Source organism: Rhinoderma darwinii, chromosome 4 (genome assembly GCF_050947455.1).
Source record: "Rhinoderma darwinii isolate aRhiDar2 chromosome 4, aRhiDar2.hap1, whole genome shotgun sequence".
Classification (NCBI taxonomy): domain Eukaryota; kingdom Metazoa; phylum Chordata; class Amphibia; order Anura; family Rhinodermatidae; genus Rhinoderma; species Rhinoderma darwinii.
The window spans coordinates 362,121,832-362,138,897 of record NC_134690.1 but is presented as its reverse complement, the minus strand read 5'-3'; the positions used below and the strand labels follow the sequence as shown (position 1 = coordinate 362,138,897).

The 17,066-nt window shown below is 44.2% G+C and overlaps 1 protein-coding gene across 1 annotated transcript in view; it reads right to left on the bottom strand.

Moving 5' to 3' along the window:
- The window catches only part of LOC142760110 (beta-soluble NSF attachment protein), a 31,494-nt gene extending 20,383 nt beyond the window's left edge, over positions 1-11,111 (bottom strand). Inside the window, exons 1-2 of the mRNA XM_075863056.1 lie at positions 10,901-11,111; positions 4,765-4,844 (exon numbers count right to left, since the gene is read on the bottom strand). Coding sequence (XP_075719171.1) covers positions 4,765-4,844; positions 10,901-10,998 — 178 coding nt within the window. The 5' untranslated portion in view covers positions 10,999-11,111. The remainder of the gene's footprint in view (positions 1-4,764; positions 4,845-10,900) is intronic.
- Positions 11,112-17,066: the final 5,955 nt, after the last annotated feature.

The window sequence follows — 17,066 nt, the reverse complement described above, 5'->3', positions numbered from 1 at the left end:
CTTTACTTTCAATGACTCAGTCAGCTATCTGATTATTATTTTTTACTGGATAGAGTAGCACGACCTTCAAAAGGCAATGGTAACCTGTCAGAAAAGAATGCAAGTGTGAACAGCGCCTTACAAGATTATCAGCGTTTTCACAATTACATCCATATTGCTTATCACATCCATATTGCTTATTGATTTTGGAAGGTTCCAGCTTACGTCAGACATGTAGCATGTCCCATCATTGTTGGTTGAGGAAATGAATCCTGAAAAATATGCAGCCTCTTAACCTGTATTTACAATGTATTTGCAATGCTAGATATATGTACATGGCGAAGCACAGTCGCTTGGACAGAGAAAGTGTCAGTCAAACGAATCGACACCAGAGTGGCCTTCGCTGTCATTAACCAGTGATCACAATTCTCATAATATCTGATAATCATTTTATTAAAGTCAGATCTTACGGTCATTTCAGGGCTGAAATTCCAGTAATTTGCTCAGTAATGACCTACCACTTATTTACCGCCCCTCTGCTTCCAGTTACTGAGAATAGTAGCCATTTCAGGCATAGAATAAATCATTGCAGCCTGTTAGCGCCGTCTACTACACAGATAAAGGGCTCGCTTAGGAACAAGCACCACAAATACGACTAGGTCAATAAGCCCAAACTGTAGGCCGATATCTACGTACAGCATCCTGCTGAGGGTATGTTCACACGTAGTCAACAAAAACGTCTGAAAATCCAGAGCTGTTTTCAAGGGAAAACAGACCCTGCTTTTCAGACGTTTTTTTACCAACTCGCATTTTTCGCGGCGTTTTCACACCGTTTTCGCAGCGTTTTTTACGTCCGTTTTTGGAGCTGTTTTCATTGGAGTCTATGAGAAAACAGCTCCAAAAACATCCAAAGAAGTGTCCTGCACTTCTTTTGCCGAGGCTGTATTTTTACGCGTCGTCGTTTGACAGCTGTCAAACGACGATGCGTAAATAACAGGTCGTCTGCACAGTACGTCGGCAAACCCATTCAAATAAATGGGCAGATGTTTGCCGACGTATTGTAGCCCTATTTTCAGACGTAAAACGAGGCATAATACGCCTCGTTTACGTCTGAAATTTGGCCGTGTGAACATACCCTAAGAGTCTATAAACCCTCAGACACCAGTACTACATCAGGAAAAGTGTGCAATATCTTCTGCAATGTTATATTATGATGCAGCCCTGCAGATTGATTTTTCTGTGAAAAAAAAAAGTGCATCCCCATTTATTTTTATTTTATTCATTGATATAGTGCAGACAAATTCTGCCGCGCTGTATAAAAAAAAAAAAAAAAAAAAAAAAAAGTCTTCTCACATCCCCATTATCGTGCAATCACTATAGCAATATATAGAACGCTGGGCTACATTGTACATAGACATTATACAGTTACTAGCAGTGAACATTTAGAAATAGTTTATTATCCAATGCAAACTCCAATATATTTCCTTCATCTAGATCCTATTTAACACTCAGAATATCATCACTAGAATTATGTCATCAGATCAAGAAAAAATAACCATCCAATATGTTTAACTGACCAGAGAATGTTTGCAGGGTTTTCTTATACAAGCTCTGATTGGAGCTAAACGGGGTCGTACCGCCATTTTTTATTTTTTTTTAAGTTTAACTATCATTAGTAATATAACACAGGGCTTACGTTGAACAATATTTCCATCACATGGTTAATTTTCAGATTCTGCTGCCCTCTGGTCATTGTGCTAAAATACTTACAGCGACCATGCTGCGAACTGTGCATGTAATAGGGGCCACACAGCCAGCTTTGAGTCAGATCTAACTCCATGCCCGCAGCACAAATCCTGCCTGATCTAAAGAGGGTTGCAGAATCATCTTTTTAACCAGATTATAAAACTATTAGGCAAGGTAAACCGCCTGTTACATATGACTTTACTTATAATGATACCTACACTTAAAACTAAAGAACATATTGATCATGGATAACTCCCAAAAACAGACACACAAAAAAACAAAAACCTATAACAATCACCTATTGGGTTGACGCAGGCCTCACAGAGACCTAGAGGCCTATACCCAACCACCATTTTCCTATGAAAAGCATGCAGCTGGCTCTAATCTACCTCACATATGTCCAGTCTACTCTTACTGCCACTGATGAATCCTCCAGACAGAACAGAAGCAGCTCCGGCCTGCACAAGGCTGTAATATTCAGGTATAGTTACTTAGGCCTCAGACCCTGCGTGCTGAGGGCTGATACACCATTTACTTCCAGTGTGAAATCATCAGTTGGCCCTCTTAAAGACTTTCCAATGTCCATCTTCAACAAACCCAACCTGTAAGGGAATGTTCACACGCAAACTCAAAAACGTCTAAAAATACGGAGCTGTTTTCAGGCGTTTTTTGAGGTGTTTTACATAGTGTTCAATGGAAAATCAGCTCCAGAAAACGCCTCAAGAAGTGACAAGCTACTTCTTTTTACGGAGCGTCTTTTTAAAACAGCGGCATAAAAAGATGCCCTGTATGAACTAAATGCTGTTTTTCCGATTTATTTCAGATGTTTGTAGGCGTTCAGCTTCCGTTTTTTGAGGCGTTTTGAGACGTAAACGCCCCGAAATACGCCTGAAAACACTGCGTGTGAACATACCCTAAGGTTTATGAGGCAGTTGGTTTCCCAATTCCCTCAAAGCCTCACTGAAAGTTTAGTAGAAGAGAATGACCTAGACCCTTGTTTGTCACTGCAATTCGCACCTGCTACTTCTGAGGTGGCCCAAACACCACAGCCTCTGCAGTTGCCTTTTTACATCACTTGGCCTGCGGTAGGTTCTGTGGAACCGGCTGACAAAACACTTGTGAAATACATTGAATCTTTCCCTCTATGCTTGACCTGAAAAATGCCAAACCCGCTCAGAACATGAAACTCAACAACAACGGTTCGGACTTCTCTTCTGGAATGGACTACCTGTAGAATTTCTGTACACGTAAGACACTATTGCTGCAGGAGACGACATGTTCAATGCATCTAGACATTTTATACGCAGATTAGAATGAAAGACTTGCACCAGTACGAATACATGGGATGGCATATTTCTCCATTTCTGACATGAACACTGCAAAATACATAAAAAAGCAGCCTAGCAGCTGTGAGAACGTGGCATTTCCTTCGATAGAGGCTCCGTTTTCACTGCCTCATGCACCATCCACAAGAACGACCTGCGTTGTATAGGCAGCTTGGTGTGCCTGCTATTGATCTGCAGAAATGGAGGCCTGACCATTCCTTTTCCTCAATTCAAAGGAGCAGATAAACAGCCATGCCATAATGAAATCTATAAATATTTTTTTTATCTGCATTATTTGATATGCCACATTTTAAAATGTCTTTCTTGTGTAGGATACAATTTAAAAAAAAAAAATGTAATAACATTTTTATAAATTGACTAAAGTAATAAAAATGCTAAGGCCCTGTTCGCACTGAGTTTTTTTTTACAAGTGGAAAAAATCTGCCTCAAAATTCCTTCAGGAATTTTGAGGCAGATTTTGACCTGCCGGCAGAACACTTGCCGCGTTTTTTGGCCACGGCAATTGAGCGCCACAGGCAAAAAACTCCACACGATATCCACTTTCTCTGCCTCCCAATGATGTCAATGGGAGGTCAGAGACAGAAACGCCTGAAGAAAGGGCATAGTTTCTTTTTCCTGTGAGCATTTTTTTCCGCTAGTGGGAAACCGTGCCAAAAAACTTCCGAAAACGCATTCCGTTGTTTTCAATGGGAGGCAGAGGTGTTTTTTTCCTGTGAGCGGAAAAAAACGCTTGCAGGAAAAAGCGCCATGCCCTTTCCTCAGGCGTCTCAGTCTCTGACCTCCCATTGACATCAATGGTGGCTTTTTTTTACCCACAGAGCTCGATGGCCGCAGTCGAAAAACGCAGCAAGTGTTCTGCCAGCAGGTCAAAATCTGCCTCAAAATTCCAGAAGGAATTTTGAGGCAGATTTTTCCACATGCAAAAAAAATTCAGTGTAAACAGGGCCTAAGGGTTACAAATCTGGCAAATTAGTGGTGCAAACGTACAGCTGCTAAAAAGAAATACAGACAGACAGACAGACAATTCCAAGCGCACCAGATATATTAAGAGGCGTGGAGCCTTTTATACATTTTGGCGCATTTCTCTCCAATTTCATTGACGCACAATACCAAATTACTAATAGATGTGGACCGCATGAAGTGGTACTGGATGATGACCATTCCATCAACCACTAAAAATGAATGCCCCTCTTACATCACATTTGGGATATCTATTCTCCTGTACGTCTGTTACGATCAAAAGGAAGATTGGATTACAGCACAAGGGAGAGAGGAAACATTCCCTAAAGAAATACTTGGGAACGTTTACCCTCCCCCTTGGGCCACGATCTGATCCTCCTTTTGATCAAAGACGATTTATGGGAAAGCAGATCTCCTGGATGGGACTGAAAGTGGGTCTAATGGTTTTTTTGCTGGCATCAGTATGCAGGTGGATACAGTCAGCAAATGGTGAAGTGCCAGCTGATTGATTCTTCCTCAGGGAGTTTCAATGCTAAGGTATCGAATACGTGTAAAACGAATTGTATAAGATAGGGAGGAACATGAGGTACAGAGATTAGTGATGAGGCCTAGAGGACCTGGACAGATTTCCTATATGGAGTCCAGACATTTTTGAAGGAAGCGATTAATCATTGAAAAGTAGATGCCCAGAGGTGGACAACCATTGAAAAGCAGCCCACAGACCGACACTCACCACTCCAGTTCTTGGCCATCTTGAACATGTTTGCAGCTCTAGCATACATTTCACAAGCTTCTTCAACCCTTGTGTTTCCACTAGAAAAAAAAAGAAAAAAGTTAGAGTGGCTGTCTAGTAGAGAAAATCTTTTTCCATATACCCTATTAGAGAATTCTGAGTGAATCGAGGGGGATCCTCATTTATAGACCGGAGTGTTGAGCGGTTACGGTGTCTCTCACTCTGGAGGACCTGCCCTGTATTGTATTACAGACTTCTTATTGATTTAAATAGATACAGTGTAATGCTTAATTTCACCTGTGGTGGCGCAGCATGGAAATTAAACACTTACTGACAGGTTCCCCACACATTACAGCTGATCGCTGGAGGCCCCAACAAGGAGGGACACTGATCTACTTACTGTCAAGTGGTTCATTTAACAAGTAGGGATTGTTTAAAGTGGATCAACACCCTTATATCCTGGACTCTTCCTTAGAAAATATAACATCTGGCCTGACCTTTGCATCCAAATTATCGGTCGTTCTTTATTCTAGTTATCTCGTATAGAAAATTGTGGAACAATCTAATGAATTCTTTGAGACGTACAAGTCAAGAACATTTGGTTTGCCATTTTTTTGTTCTTGTGTTTTCTATCAGCACCTTTCATTTCATGTCCTGTTGGTAATAAGAACGTACCTTAAAATTTCTGAACAATTGAGACTGTACCTATGTACCTGGAACACTCTTTAGGCCCCGTGCACACAACCGTTGTCACTGTTCGAGCTGCAAACTACGGATCCTAGTGTCCGTATTTGGGTACATATTGGCTCAGTTGCTTCCACAACCGGTTCGTATGTCCGTATATTCCGAACGTGTTGTTTCCTTGTGTCATGCATATTTTACAGTTCCACACCCATAGGCAGGTCACATGATTGGTTTTCCCAGACGCTTCCTAACATATACGCAAAATGCGGACAGCACACTGATGGATTTTCGCCATTTTTCAGTCATTTTAATTTTGAAGTGAATTCGTCTACAGCAGCAGACCCCAAGATATTTTGAAAGATGGAAAAGCTATGTGACAGTGACATCTGCTCGTGATACAGATTCGATGTAATAATATTATAACATTACAAATGCCACCAGTGCACAATAGTATTTAGAGCAGTCTCCAGAGACACTGGTTGAAGAACACTAGTCTAAATGGCCGGCTCATATGTCAACAAGTCTAAAGCTGCAGTCAGGGCTCTGACCAATCAGATTAAGCAAAGTATGTCAGGCGACATGATCGACCAATCAGATGCTGAATCCTGTGTTCTAAGAGGGCAAGACAAGGGTGGAGCCCCTCATGACTATTCATCAGCAGCCATTTTGTTACAAGGTGCATAGAGAATATCCAGAAAAGCTGCAGTGTATATAATAGGAAGAAATTGCAGTGATACAAAGCAGATTGTATTTATCATATCATTTTATAATAATAAATATGTAGTAATGCAGCACTGTGGTGACAGACGCTCTAGAAGGAGTTGTCTGGCCTGAAAAAATAAAATAGTGTAAGAGAATTTAGTTATACCGTCGTCTATTGGCAGGTAGAAAGGGTCGGTCGCTGTTTGTGACAGAACTTCGATCACATTACTGTACAATTAGCATCTCTAGTGCGGTTTTCTTCAAGGTGTTGTATGAGATTAGAAAACATGGCTGCTCTTCTCCATACTCCATGCTAATCTTGTCCATGGGCTGTGGCTGTTATTGGTTCAAGAGAATGGGGCTGAGAATGTACCAGGAACAGCCCATGGACAAGTGTGGCGCTATTTCTAAAAGAAGGAAGAAGTCGTGTTTTTCTACTCTCATACATCCCATTTAAACTGCAGAAGGATCGGTGACCTTCCCCTGGCCAGGGATGCTGGTAGTCACTGCATCTTCTCCACCCCTAAGCTGCACCACTGAGACCCCGACATTACCAACAGAAGATTAGCTTCACGTTCACCGTTCAGTCACCTGTACACGAGACGAAAACACTGAAGATATTCCGGGCAGAAAATCCGCAGTGGATTACAGTCCCAGTCATGTGGAGGAGTTTTGAACAAATCTTATCCAGATGCTACTGAAAATTGTCCGGACAGAAATCAGAGCGTGCTGCAGATCAAATTCACAGAATGCTCAGAGACGTTCACTGCAGATTTCACCCTTCTCAATGTAGTGAAATATGCAGCTGAATCCACAAGTAACACACGCAGATTTTGCTGTGGAAAATCTGCCACGTCTGTCACCACATTATAAGAGCCCTATCTCCTACATAAGGAGATCGGCACTATAATGTAGGTGACAGTAATGCTTTTTATTTAGAAAAACGATCTATTTTTACCACGTTAGGAGCGATTTTAGCTTTATGCTAATTAGTTTCTTAATGCCCAAGTGGGCGTGTTTTTACTTTAGACCAAGTGGGCGTTGTACAGAGGAGTGTATGACGCTGGCCAATCCGTGACCAATCAGCGTCATACACTTCTCTCCATTCATTTAGTCAGCGCATAGTGACACTGCGTTATTCACTATGTGCTGTCTTATACTGACACATTAACGATACTGAAGTGTCTTGACAGTGAATAGACATTCCTTCCAGCCAGGACGGGATGTCTATTCACAATCCCTGCACTTCACTAACGTTTCTGTGGTACTTACAGCAGAGCAAAGCGTAATCTCCCTGTAACCTGTCATTTACAGCGAGATCTCGCAAGGTTACGCTTGCTCTGGTGTAAGTACCACAGAAACGTTAACGAAGTGCCGGGATTGTAAATAGACATCCCGTCCTGGCTGGAAGGAATGTCTATTCACTGTCAAGACAATTCAGTATCGTTAATGTGTCAGTATAAGGGCAGATTCAGACGAACGTTGCGTTTTTGCGCGTGCAAACGCTGCGTTTTGCGCGCGCAAAAAACATTTGACAGCTGCGTGTGTCATCCGTGTATGATGCGCGGCTGTGTGATTTTCGCGCAGCCGCCATCAGAGATGAGGCTAGTCGACGCCCGTCACTGTCCAAGGTGCTGAAAGAGCTAACTGATCGGCAGTAACTCTTTCAGCACCCTCGACAGTGAATGCCGAACACAATATCGAGAAACCTGTTAAAAAAAAAAGAAAAAGTTCGTACTTACCGAGAACTTCCCGGCCGTTGCCTTGGTGACGCGCCTCTCTTGACATCGGGCCCCACCTCCCAGGATGACGCGGCATTCCATGTGACCGCTGCAGCCTGTGCTTGGCCTGTGATTGGCTGGAGCTGTCACTTGGACTGAATTGTCATCCCGGGAGGTCAGACTGGAGGAAGAAGCCGGGAGTTATCGGTAAGTCAGAACTTCGTTTTTTTTTTTTACAGGTTCATGTTTATTGGGATCGGTAGTCACTGTCCATGGTGCTGAAACAGTTTAACTCCTTCAGCACCCTGGACAGTGACTATCTCCTGACGTCGCGTACCGCAAATTTTGTTGCCGGGTTCGGCCGAACCCGGTGAAGTTCGGTTCGATTGTCCGGGTTCGCTCATCTCAAAGACACTCCATTTGGATGTTTGGAAACAGAAAAGCACGTGGTGCTTTTCTGGTTACATTCATCCTTTTGACAGCTGGTGCGCTGTTTCAGTCGGTTCGCACGGAAGTGCTTCCGTGCGACCTGCGTGGTTTTCACGCACCCGTTGACTTCAATGGGTGCGTGATGCGCGAAATACGCGGAGATATTGAACCTGTCGCGTTTTGTACGCAGCGAACAAACGCTGCGCACAAATCACGCACTGTTTGAACTGCCCTATTGACTTCTATAGGGCTGTGCGTGGCGCGCGAAAAATACGCGGCCTGCACGCATGAAAATCACGCTCGTGTGAATCCCCCCTAAGACAGTACATAGTGAATAATGCGGTGTCACCATACGCTGACTAAATGAATGGAGAGAAGTGCATGACGCTGATTGGTCACTGATTGGTCAGCGTCATACACTCCTCTGTACAACGCCCACTTGGTCTAAAGTAAAAACACGCCCAGTTGGGCATTTAGAAAGTAATTAGCATAAATCTAAAATCAAAGGGGGAGAACCCGCAATAAAAAAGCAGCGATTACGCAAAACACAATTGACATTAAAAAAACGCGCCGCGGGTCAGTTCTGAGCAGTATTTCGCAGCCTGTTGAAGAGATTTGTTCAAATCTCATCCACTCTGCTGCCTCTGTATTATGCTGCGGATTTTCCGTGTGAACTTACCCTAAGGATGCAAGTAAATTATTTCCCCAGCTTGAGTATAAGGGACAAGTGGCACACGAAAACAGCTAAAACAGACTCCTGACCTCAATCTTCTTCATCACATCAGCAGATTTTACAGTTTCAAGTCTGGATTAGCAAATATGAACTGGAATAATGAAGGGTTGTGTGTCCCTAGTGGGATCGGACATCCTGGTGTACGCAGAGGTCACAGCTATAGTCTTCATGCTGGAAGGCAGGTCTGAAGTGTTTGCACGGTCGGGGTCACTGATCAGAAATACTTCAGATTATTACAATCAGAAAAAAAGGCCAATTTTATGGAATATACAACAGGTCGTGCAATGTTGCTGCCTAAATATATTTATATATTAAAAAAATTCTATGTATACATACACCCATTGAAAAATACAAGAAAACGCACGTGGTCCCGTTTCATTGAGACCAATAACACAAACGCCATGTATGAACGTGTCCGAATGTAATGTGATCCTAAATAATCACTCAATGCCATATAGTCCTGCTGTAAACCATAGTATGTAGAGGCGTCCACATGCGGCCGAAACCACTCCCACTTGCAGTGGCCAATGGCTGCATGAATTTGCATTACCACGGTATGCATGCCCCGATTATAATGCTCGGATACCATATCAGGTAATACACCTGGTTGCAACGGGCCTTAAAGGTACGTGCACAAGGGGCGGATCCACAACGGATGTCATTGCAGAAAATCGGCAGCGTATTACAAATGTCATCTACGCGATGTAGAAAGAATAGACAAAAAAGTTAAGAAATTGACTTGCGGTGCAGATTCTCGATCTACAGCATATCAATGTTTCTAGCGAAAAGGCTGCTGAATTTCCGCACAGAAAACTGCTTAAAATTCTGCAGTGTTTACGATATGTGTGGATGTGCTGTAAATGGGTTGTCTCATCACAGAAAACCCTTATAATATTGTGGTTGTAGAATTACATGGCGTCCACTTAGATGAATGGCTCAAGCCCGCCTGAACAAGAACTAGCGGCCCTGGCTCATAGAGGATGGGGTCCGAGTGGGAGAGGTCCATATGCCCTAATAGGGAATATAAAAAGGGATTGTCCTGATGAGTCTAATTCATTTACAAAAATAAGCTTACCCATATAGCAAAATCCTTATCACTAGGAACATTACACCTTTATTCTGCTGATCTGCAGTCAAGCATCGACTTCTCTTAGAAATTGATTTAATCTGGATAGATGTTAAAGGGGATCCCTCACATAAATACGCATGGACTATTGATAGGATGTGTCAAACATCTAACCATTGCCATTCCTAACACCCCCCCCCCCCCCCCCATATCCCAGCGGAGAGTTGGCCGCATATTTCCAGTCACTCTCCCTACCAGTCTATGGGACATACGGAGAATATGCAACCGATATATATTTAATAGAGGTCTACGATGGAAAACCCCTTTAATAATGGACATAACACCCACTGAAAACAATGGACACCTGCAGATGTTCAGGGCCAGGACCTTTTGCTGCTCTTCTGGGGACTCCTAGATGATGAGGTTACCCAGATAAAGATTTATTTTACCCCAAGGCCGTTAAGCAATCAATGAATTAGTGATCGTTACCATCATCCGGAGGTGTCACGATTTAGGCAACCTCATCAGACAGTCGTGACATCACGACACATTGAGACGACATCGACTAGTATGTGTGTGTGTATATATATATATATATATATATATTACACACACACAAGTGAGATCAACTTCCCAAGCAACGGCTGACATTTTATCTACAGTGTCACGTTAGTCCTCCATGTAAAGGGACAAGCCTGACACGGTATCCCAGATCCTGGCAGGGAAAACACCTCTCCCTCCCCCCCTGCTCTATGAAGCCAGTCTGCATCCCCACCTCCTTTTCCTCCTCCCTGCTCTCACCCGAAGAGACCCCTCAGGAAGGAATGCGAGGACTTCACCCTCTTCTCGGCCTCGGCCATCAGCTGAACGGCTTCTCGCTCTTTACCGGAGCTGTCCATCTTTATTCCTTGGAATCTCCGCGAACCTTACAACCTGCAGCGTAGCTTGACCTGTCTCCTGCACCAATACGCTGACACTGATCCCTGCCGGCCACCGTCTATGACAGTGGCGTTCGCGCTGTTTCATGGGAAATGTAGTTTTTGCAACCTTCGTGTGTTATGCCGCTGGCGACCATATTGAATGAGGGCAAATGCATCCTTCTTGTATCATTTATAGCACACCTGGCTGTGACATGAATAATCTTTCTGACCATTAAGCGATCCTCACATGTAAGCACGCTGGCCACAGATATTTTGCTATGATCAGACAGTCAGAGAACATTATAATTTTTTAAACGTCCATTTAAAGGAACACCCCATGCAAAAAAATACCGGCCAGGTTCTGGGTATTTACACATGCAGGTTTGTGTCATTTTCTTCCGTGAAGTAAATACACCCCAACGTGGGTAAAAAGCGTAATTTGTCACTTAGGTTCAGACAGACACTGACTCCCTGTAAGGCCCTATTCACATGGCTGGATTCCGGGCCGTTCTGGGCCGTCGGGTTTATGTCCCGGTGTCAACTGTAGCTGTGTCCACAGGACGCAGATACAGTTGAACCCAATGCTGAAGCAGAGAATCATCAGCTCTCCGGCACAGTGCTGCTTTAAGTGCTGCGCTATGAAGCCAGTGGCTCCTCTAAGAGCGGAATCTCCTGCCAGAGCGTTGCCGACTCTCTGGCCGGGGATTCCACTCCTAGAGGGAACCCCTGACGTCACTGTCCATATATGGACAGTGACGTCAGTGGCTCCTCATGAGTGGAATCCTAGGCCACAGCGTGGCCGATGCTTTGGCTGTGGATTCCGCTCCTAGAGGTAGCCCCAACGGCGCTATCTACAGGGGGGCTGGTGCTATATTCAAGGGGTGTGTGGCACCATCTACATGGGCACCGGCACTTTATGTGGGCACTGTGGTGTTATGTGGGCACTATCTACATTGGGTACTGTGGCACTATCTACAGGGGCATTGGAACACAGGGGCATTATACTGTATGGGGGCACCTATGGGGCGCAATATACTGTATGGGGGCATTATACTGTGCGGGGGCAGCTATTTGACATTATATTGTGAGGGGGCAGCTATAGTAGCATTATACTGTGTGGAGGTTCTATGGGGGCATTATACTATGGCAGCATGATACTGTGTGGGCTGAACCAGGTGTATAGGCGGTATAAGGGTATGTGCACACACACTACGTCCGTAATTGACGGACGTATTTCGGCCGCAAGTCGTGGACCGAACACAGTGCAGGGAGTAGGGCTCCTAGCATCATACTTATGTACGATGCTAGGAGTCCCTGCCTCGCTGCAGGACAACTGTCCCGTACTGTAATCCTGTTTTCAGTACGGGACAGTAGTTCCACGGAGAGGCAGGGACTCCAAGCATCGTACATAAGTATGATGCTAGGAGCCCGGCTCCCTGCACTGTGTTCGGTCCACTACTAGCGGCCGAAATACGTCCGTCAATTACGGACGTAATTAGTGTGTGTGCACATACCCTCAGAGGCATGGCTTAAGAGGGAAAAAAAAAATTGACGCGCTGGAATTTACAAGAATATCACACATACATTTGTATGAACCAAACTAAAATGTGCACGATGGTCATGTGTCTGCTATAGACGTGCCCTCCTTTACATGGTTCATTGCTACTTGTGAACACCTCAAGGAATGATTCCAGATCATTTTATTTCAACGTGAGCTTACTCAAAAGGGATTGTCCAGTTCAGCAAATTAATATTATTTTTTTTGTATAATTAAAAGTTATACAATTTCCCAATATACTTTCTGTATTAAAGGAGTTATCCGGGATTTAAAAAAAATGATGGCCTATCCTTAGGATAGGCCATCAATATTAGATATGGGGGTCTAACTCTCGGCACCCCAGGCCGATCAGTTGTTTGAAGGGGCTGCAGCCTCTGCATTGTTTACATGGATTTAACTTGCAATCATACTTGCACGCGCCGTTATATTTGTGGCGGCAGTGCAAGTTATTGCAGCTCTTTCCCATTCACTTGATATATTCACAGCGTATATTGTTGAAATAATGTGAAAACATTTCTGCAACTGAAAATCACATCCATTTATCTGAATGGGGTTGTTTCTGCAGCAGGTGCATGGATTTCTGCAGGTTCCTTTGGGAGAGGATTTTTTTTTAGGACAATTACCCTTGAGGGTCAAAATAGGGTTGAATACTTTCACCGTACATGGTTGTGAATCACTGATGTGCAACAAAATCACTAGACCTTTGGATAAAATGTTTTATTACATACACTTCTCATTCGAAATATGGAGTAGCATGTAATAGTTAAAGGTGGCACCCCAACCTTATGCGACTGAAGATCAGTATTAGGGCAGATTCAGACGAACGTTGCGTTTTTGCGCGCGCAAAAAACGTGCCGTTTTGCGCGCGCAAAAACCACTTGACAGCTGCGTGTGTCATCCGTGTATGATGCGCGGCTGCGTGATTTTCGCGCAGCCGCCATCATAGATATGAGGCTAGTCGACGTCAGTCACTGTCCAGGGTGCTGAAAGAGTTAACTGATCGGCGGTTAACTCTTTCAGCACCCTCGACAGTGAATGCCGATCACAATATCGAGAAACCTGTTAAAAAAAAAGAAAAAGTTCGTACTTACCGAGAACTTCCCTCCCGGCCGTTGCCTTGGTGACGCGTCCTTGGTGACGCGCCTCTCTTGACATCGGGCCCCATCTCCCTGGATGACGGCGCAGTCCATGTGACCGCTGCAGCCTGTGCTTGGCCTGTGATTTGCTGGAGCTGTCACTTGGACTGAATTGTCATCCCGGAAGGTCAGACTGGAGGAAGAAGCCGGGAGTTATTGGTAAGTCAGAACTTCTTTTTTTTTTTACACGTTCATGTATATTGGGATCGGAAGTCACTGTCCATGGTGCTGAAACAGTTTAACTCTTTCAGCACCCTGGACAGCGACTATCTCCTGACGTCGCGTACCGGAAATTTTTTTGCCGGGTTCGGCCAAAACGAGTTCGGCCGAACCCGGTGAAGTTCGGTTCGGTTGTCCGGGTTCGCTCATCTCAAAGACATTCCGTTTGGATGTTTGGAAACAGAAAAGCACGTGGTGCTTTTCTGTTTACATTCATCCTTTTGAAAGCTGGTGTGCTGTTTCAGTCGGTTCGCACGGAAGTGCTTCCGTGCGACCTGCGTGGTTTTCACGCACCCATTGACTTCAATGGGTGCGTGATGCGCGAAATACACGGAGATATTGAGCATGTCGCGCTTTTTGCGCAGCTGACAAACGCTGCACAAAATGCACGGACTGTCTGTACTGCCCCATAGAACTTGTATTGGTCTGTGCGTGGCGCGTGAAAACCACGCGGCCCGCACGAACCCAATACACGTTCGTGTGAATCCCCCCTTATTCGTCTGCATGGGGGATGTTTCTACAGCAAGCACGTGGATTTCAGCAAGTTCCATTCAGGTGAATGGAACTTATTTTCAGTTATAGAAATTTCTGCAACAAAATCTGCCAGGTGACCACCTAAAGAAGGAAATATCTCATATGTCTGTAATAGAAGATAAAACAGATCAAAGAAAGGAGCGTAAGGGTCAATGCACACAAGGTGTATTACGTATGGTTTTGCCACGCATATTTGCGCGGCAGCGTAATACAGCACTTCCAGGGAATCTCATGTCCACACTCCTGTATTTTTCCGCACGTAAATTGATCCGCGGTGCCTATTTTCGTAACCTCAGCATGTCAATATATGGCTAAGCAAATTATATCTCCCTAGTTCTACAGAAATACGCAGTAAAACCCACAGCGCTGCAAAATGCTGCAAATTTCTTGCGGTTTTGCTGTGTATTTTCCAGCATCAAAATACGCAACGTGTGCATGTTGCCTAATAAAGGAATTGTGTGAAATTGTGAAATTTATAGGTGTAGTGTTCCCTTTAGGGTATGTGCACACGCTAGCTTCCTTTTACGTCTGAAAAGACAGACTGTTTTCAGGAGAAAACAGCTGCGTCGTTTCAGACGTAAAAGCTCCTCCTTGCATTATGCGAGGCGTCTGTGGCGCCCGTAATCTTGAGCTGTTCTTCATTGACTTCAATGAAAAACGGCTCAAATTATGTTTCAAAGAAGTGTCCTGCACTTCTTTGACGAGGCAGTCATTTTACGTGTCGTCGTTTGACAACTATCAAACGATGACGCGTAAATGACAGGTCGTCTGCACAGTACGTCGGCAAACCCATTCAAATGAGCAGAGGTTTGCCGACGTATTGTAGCCGTATTTTCAGGCGTAAATCGAGGCATAATACGCCTCGTTTACGCCTGAAAATAGGTCGTGTGAACCCAGCCTAATAGTTTGTGCATCGTCTAGATGTCCCGGTTTAGAGTCCAGAGCCTCCATTGCAGATTCTGTCAGTTTTGACAGGAATAATCCCGTCATAGGCAATGAATCAGTATATATAAATATTGTCGGCTCTAATAAGAATATTTCCAATTTATTATATGTTAGGCCCTGTTTGCTTCACATTTTTGCCCTACGTGTCCATAGGGCTTCATTAGCCCGACGGAGGACAAAAAGGTATCCTTTTGGTTCACATTGAGAGGTTATACATCCAGGGCCGGACTGCCCATCTGGCTAATGCCAGATTGGCCGGTGTACGCTGTGGGCCGCTTCCTTCTCACCTCTTCCTCTCACGGAGTAGCGCTACCCTGTCATCATGCCGCTCTGCTGTGTGGTGCATTGGCCCCTGCACCAAGCAAGCATCCTGCTGCCAAGCCAGTGTTGCTAGCAGTCATAAATTTATTTTTCACGGCCGTGTCCCGGCCCCTCCTCCTCAACCACTGACAAGGCTCCTCAGTTCTCGGTCTCTGTTCTAAGCCCCGCCTCCTCCATACCCTAACCCTATCACGGTGCAGCTTCTTGCTGCTCTGCGTGAGCATGTATTCCAAGCCTTTTGTCTACAGCGCTGAGCCGACAAATGAATCAGACTCAGTCTAGCATCTTCATAGAAAAGTGTGTCCAACCTCAGTCCTCTCCAGTCTCCACAAGTAGGTAAAGAAAGTAAATATGCAAAATAAAATTACGGTTATCGCTTTCCCCTCCATGTGGAACTATAACTCCCAGCATGCCCTGACACCTGTAGACCTTCAGGACCTGCTCGGAGTTGAGGTTTTCCCCCCAGTTTGCATTAAAGGGGATGTCTAGTCCCTAAAAATTGATGGCCTATCCTCAGGAAAGGCCATCAATAGATGATGGGTCGAGGTCCCACTCCCGGTACCCCTCCGATCTAATAAGGACAAGCTCATAAGTCCATGATACTAAGATAGTAGTAATTAGTGCATATATCAGATGCGAATAATCACATAAGTGTAGTAACAAAAATGGTTATCAATCCCATCATACTCATACAGTGAAAAAATGTTTTGTTATCGTTCCCGGTCAATTTAGCTCAGGGGATGATCAAAAAATGGAATCAAAGAAAACAACCAAAATTAAAATTATGGTTTAGGCCAAACGGTTTAACGGAGTTCATGCGAAATATCCACTCGCTTTCTTTCCTCAAAAAGGCCTCATCCAGGTTGCCCCTTCGGATACCCATGTTGATTTTAGAAATGGCCCAACCTTTTAGAGTCCGCCATTCCAGATTGTGTCTCTCTTTGAAATGTCTTGCAATTGGAGGAGGTGTGAATATTTTCTTTTGGAGTTTACATTCCTTCTCGGTTCTATCATAGTTTATGATCGTCCTAATATGTTCTCCAATACGGATTTTGAGTGCTCTGATCGTTTTACCCACGTATTTCAAACCGCAGGGGCACTCCGAACAGTACACTACTGCATTTTTGTTTCTGCAGTGATAATTTCATATGTGCAATTATCTTGAGAGCACAAAGCATAATCCTTATACTTTCCGTTATGAATTGATTAATCCTTAGATCAGGCAATGTTACTTTAACATTAATACATTCCTAGAACTAGCAGGAAGTATCACGTTGCACTGTTAGGCCTGATTTACACGAGCGTGTGCGTTTTGCGCACGAAAAAATTGCAGC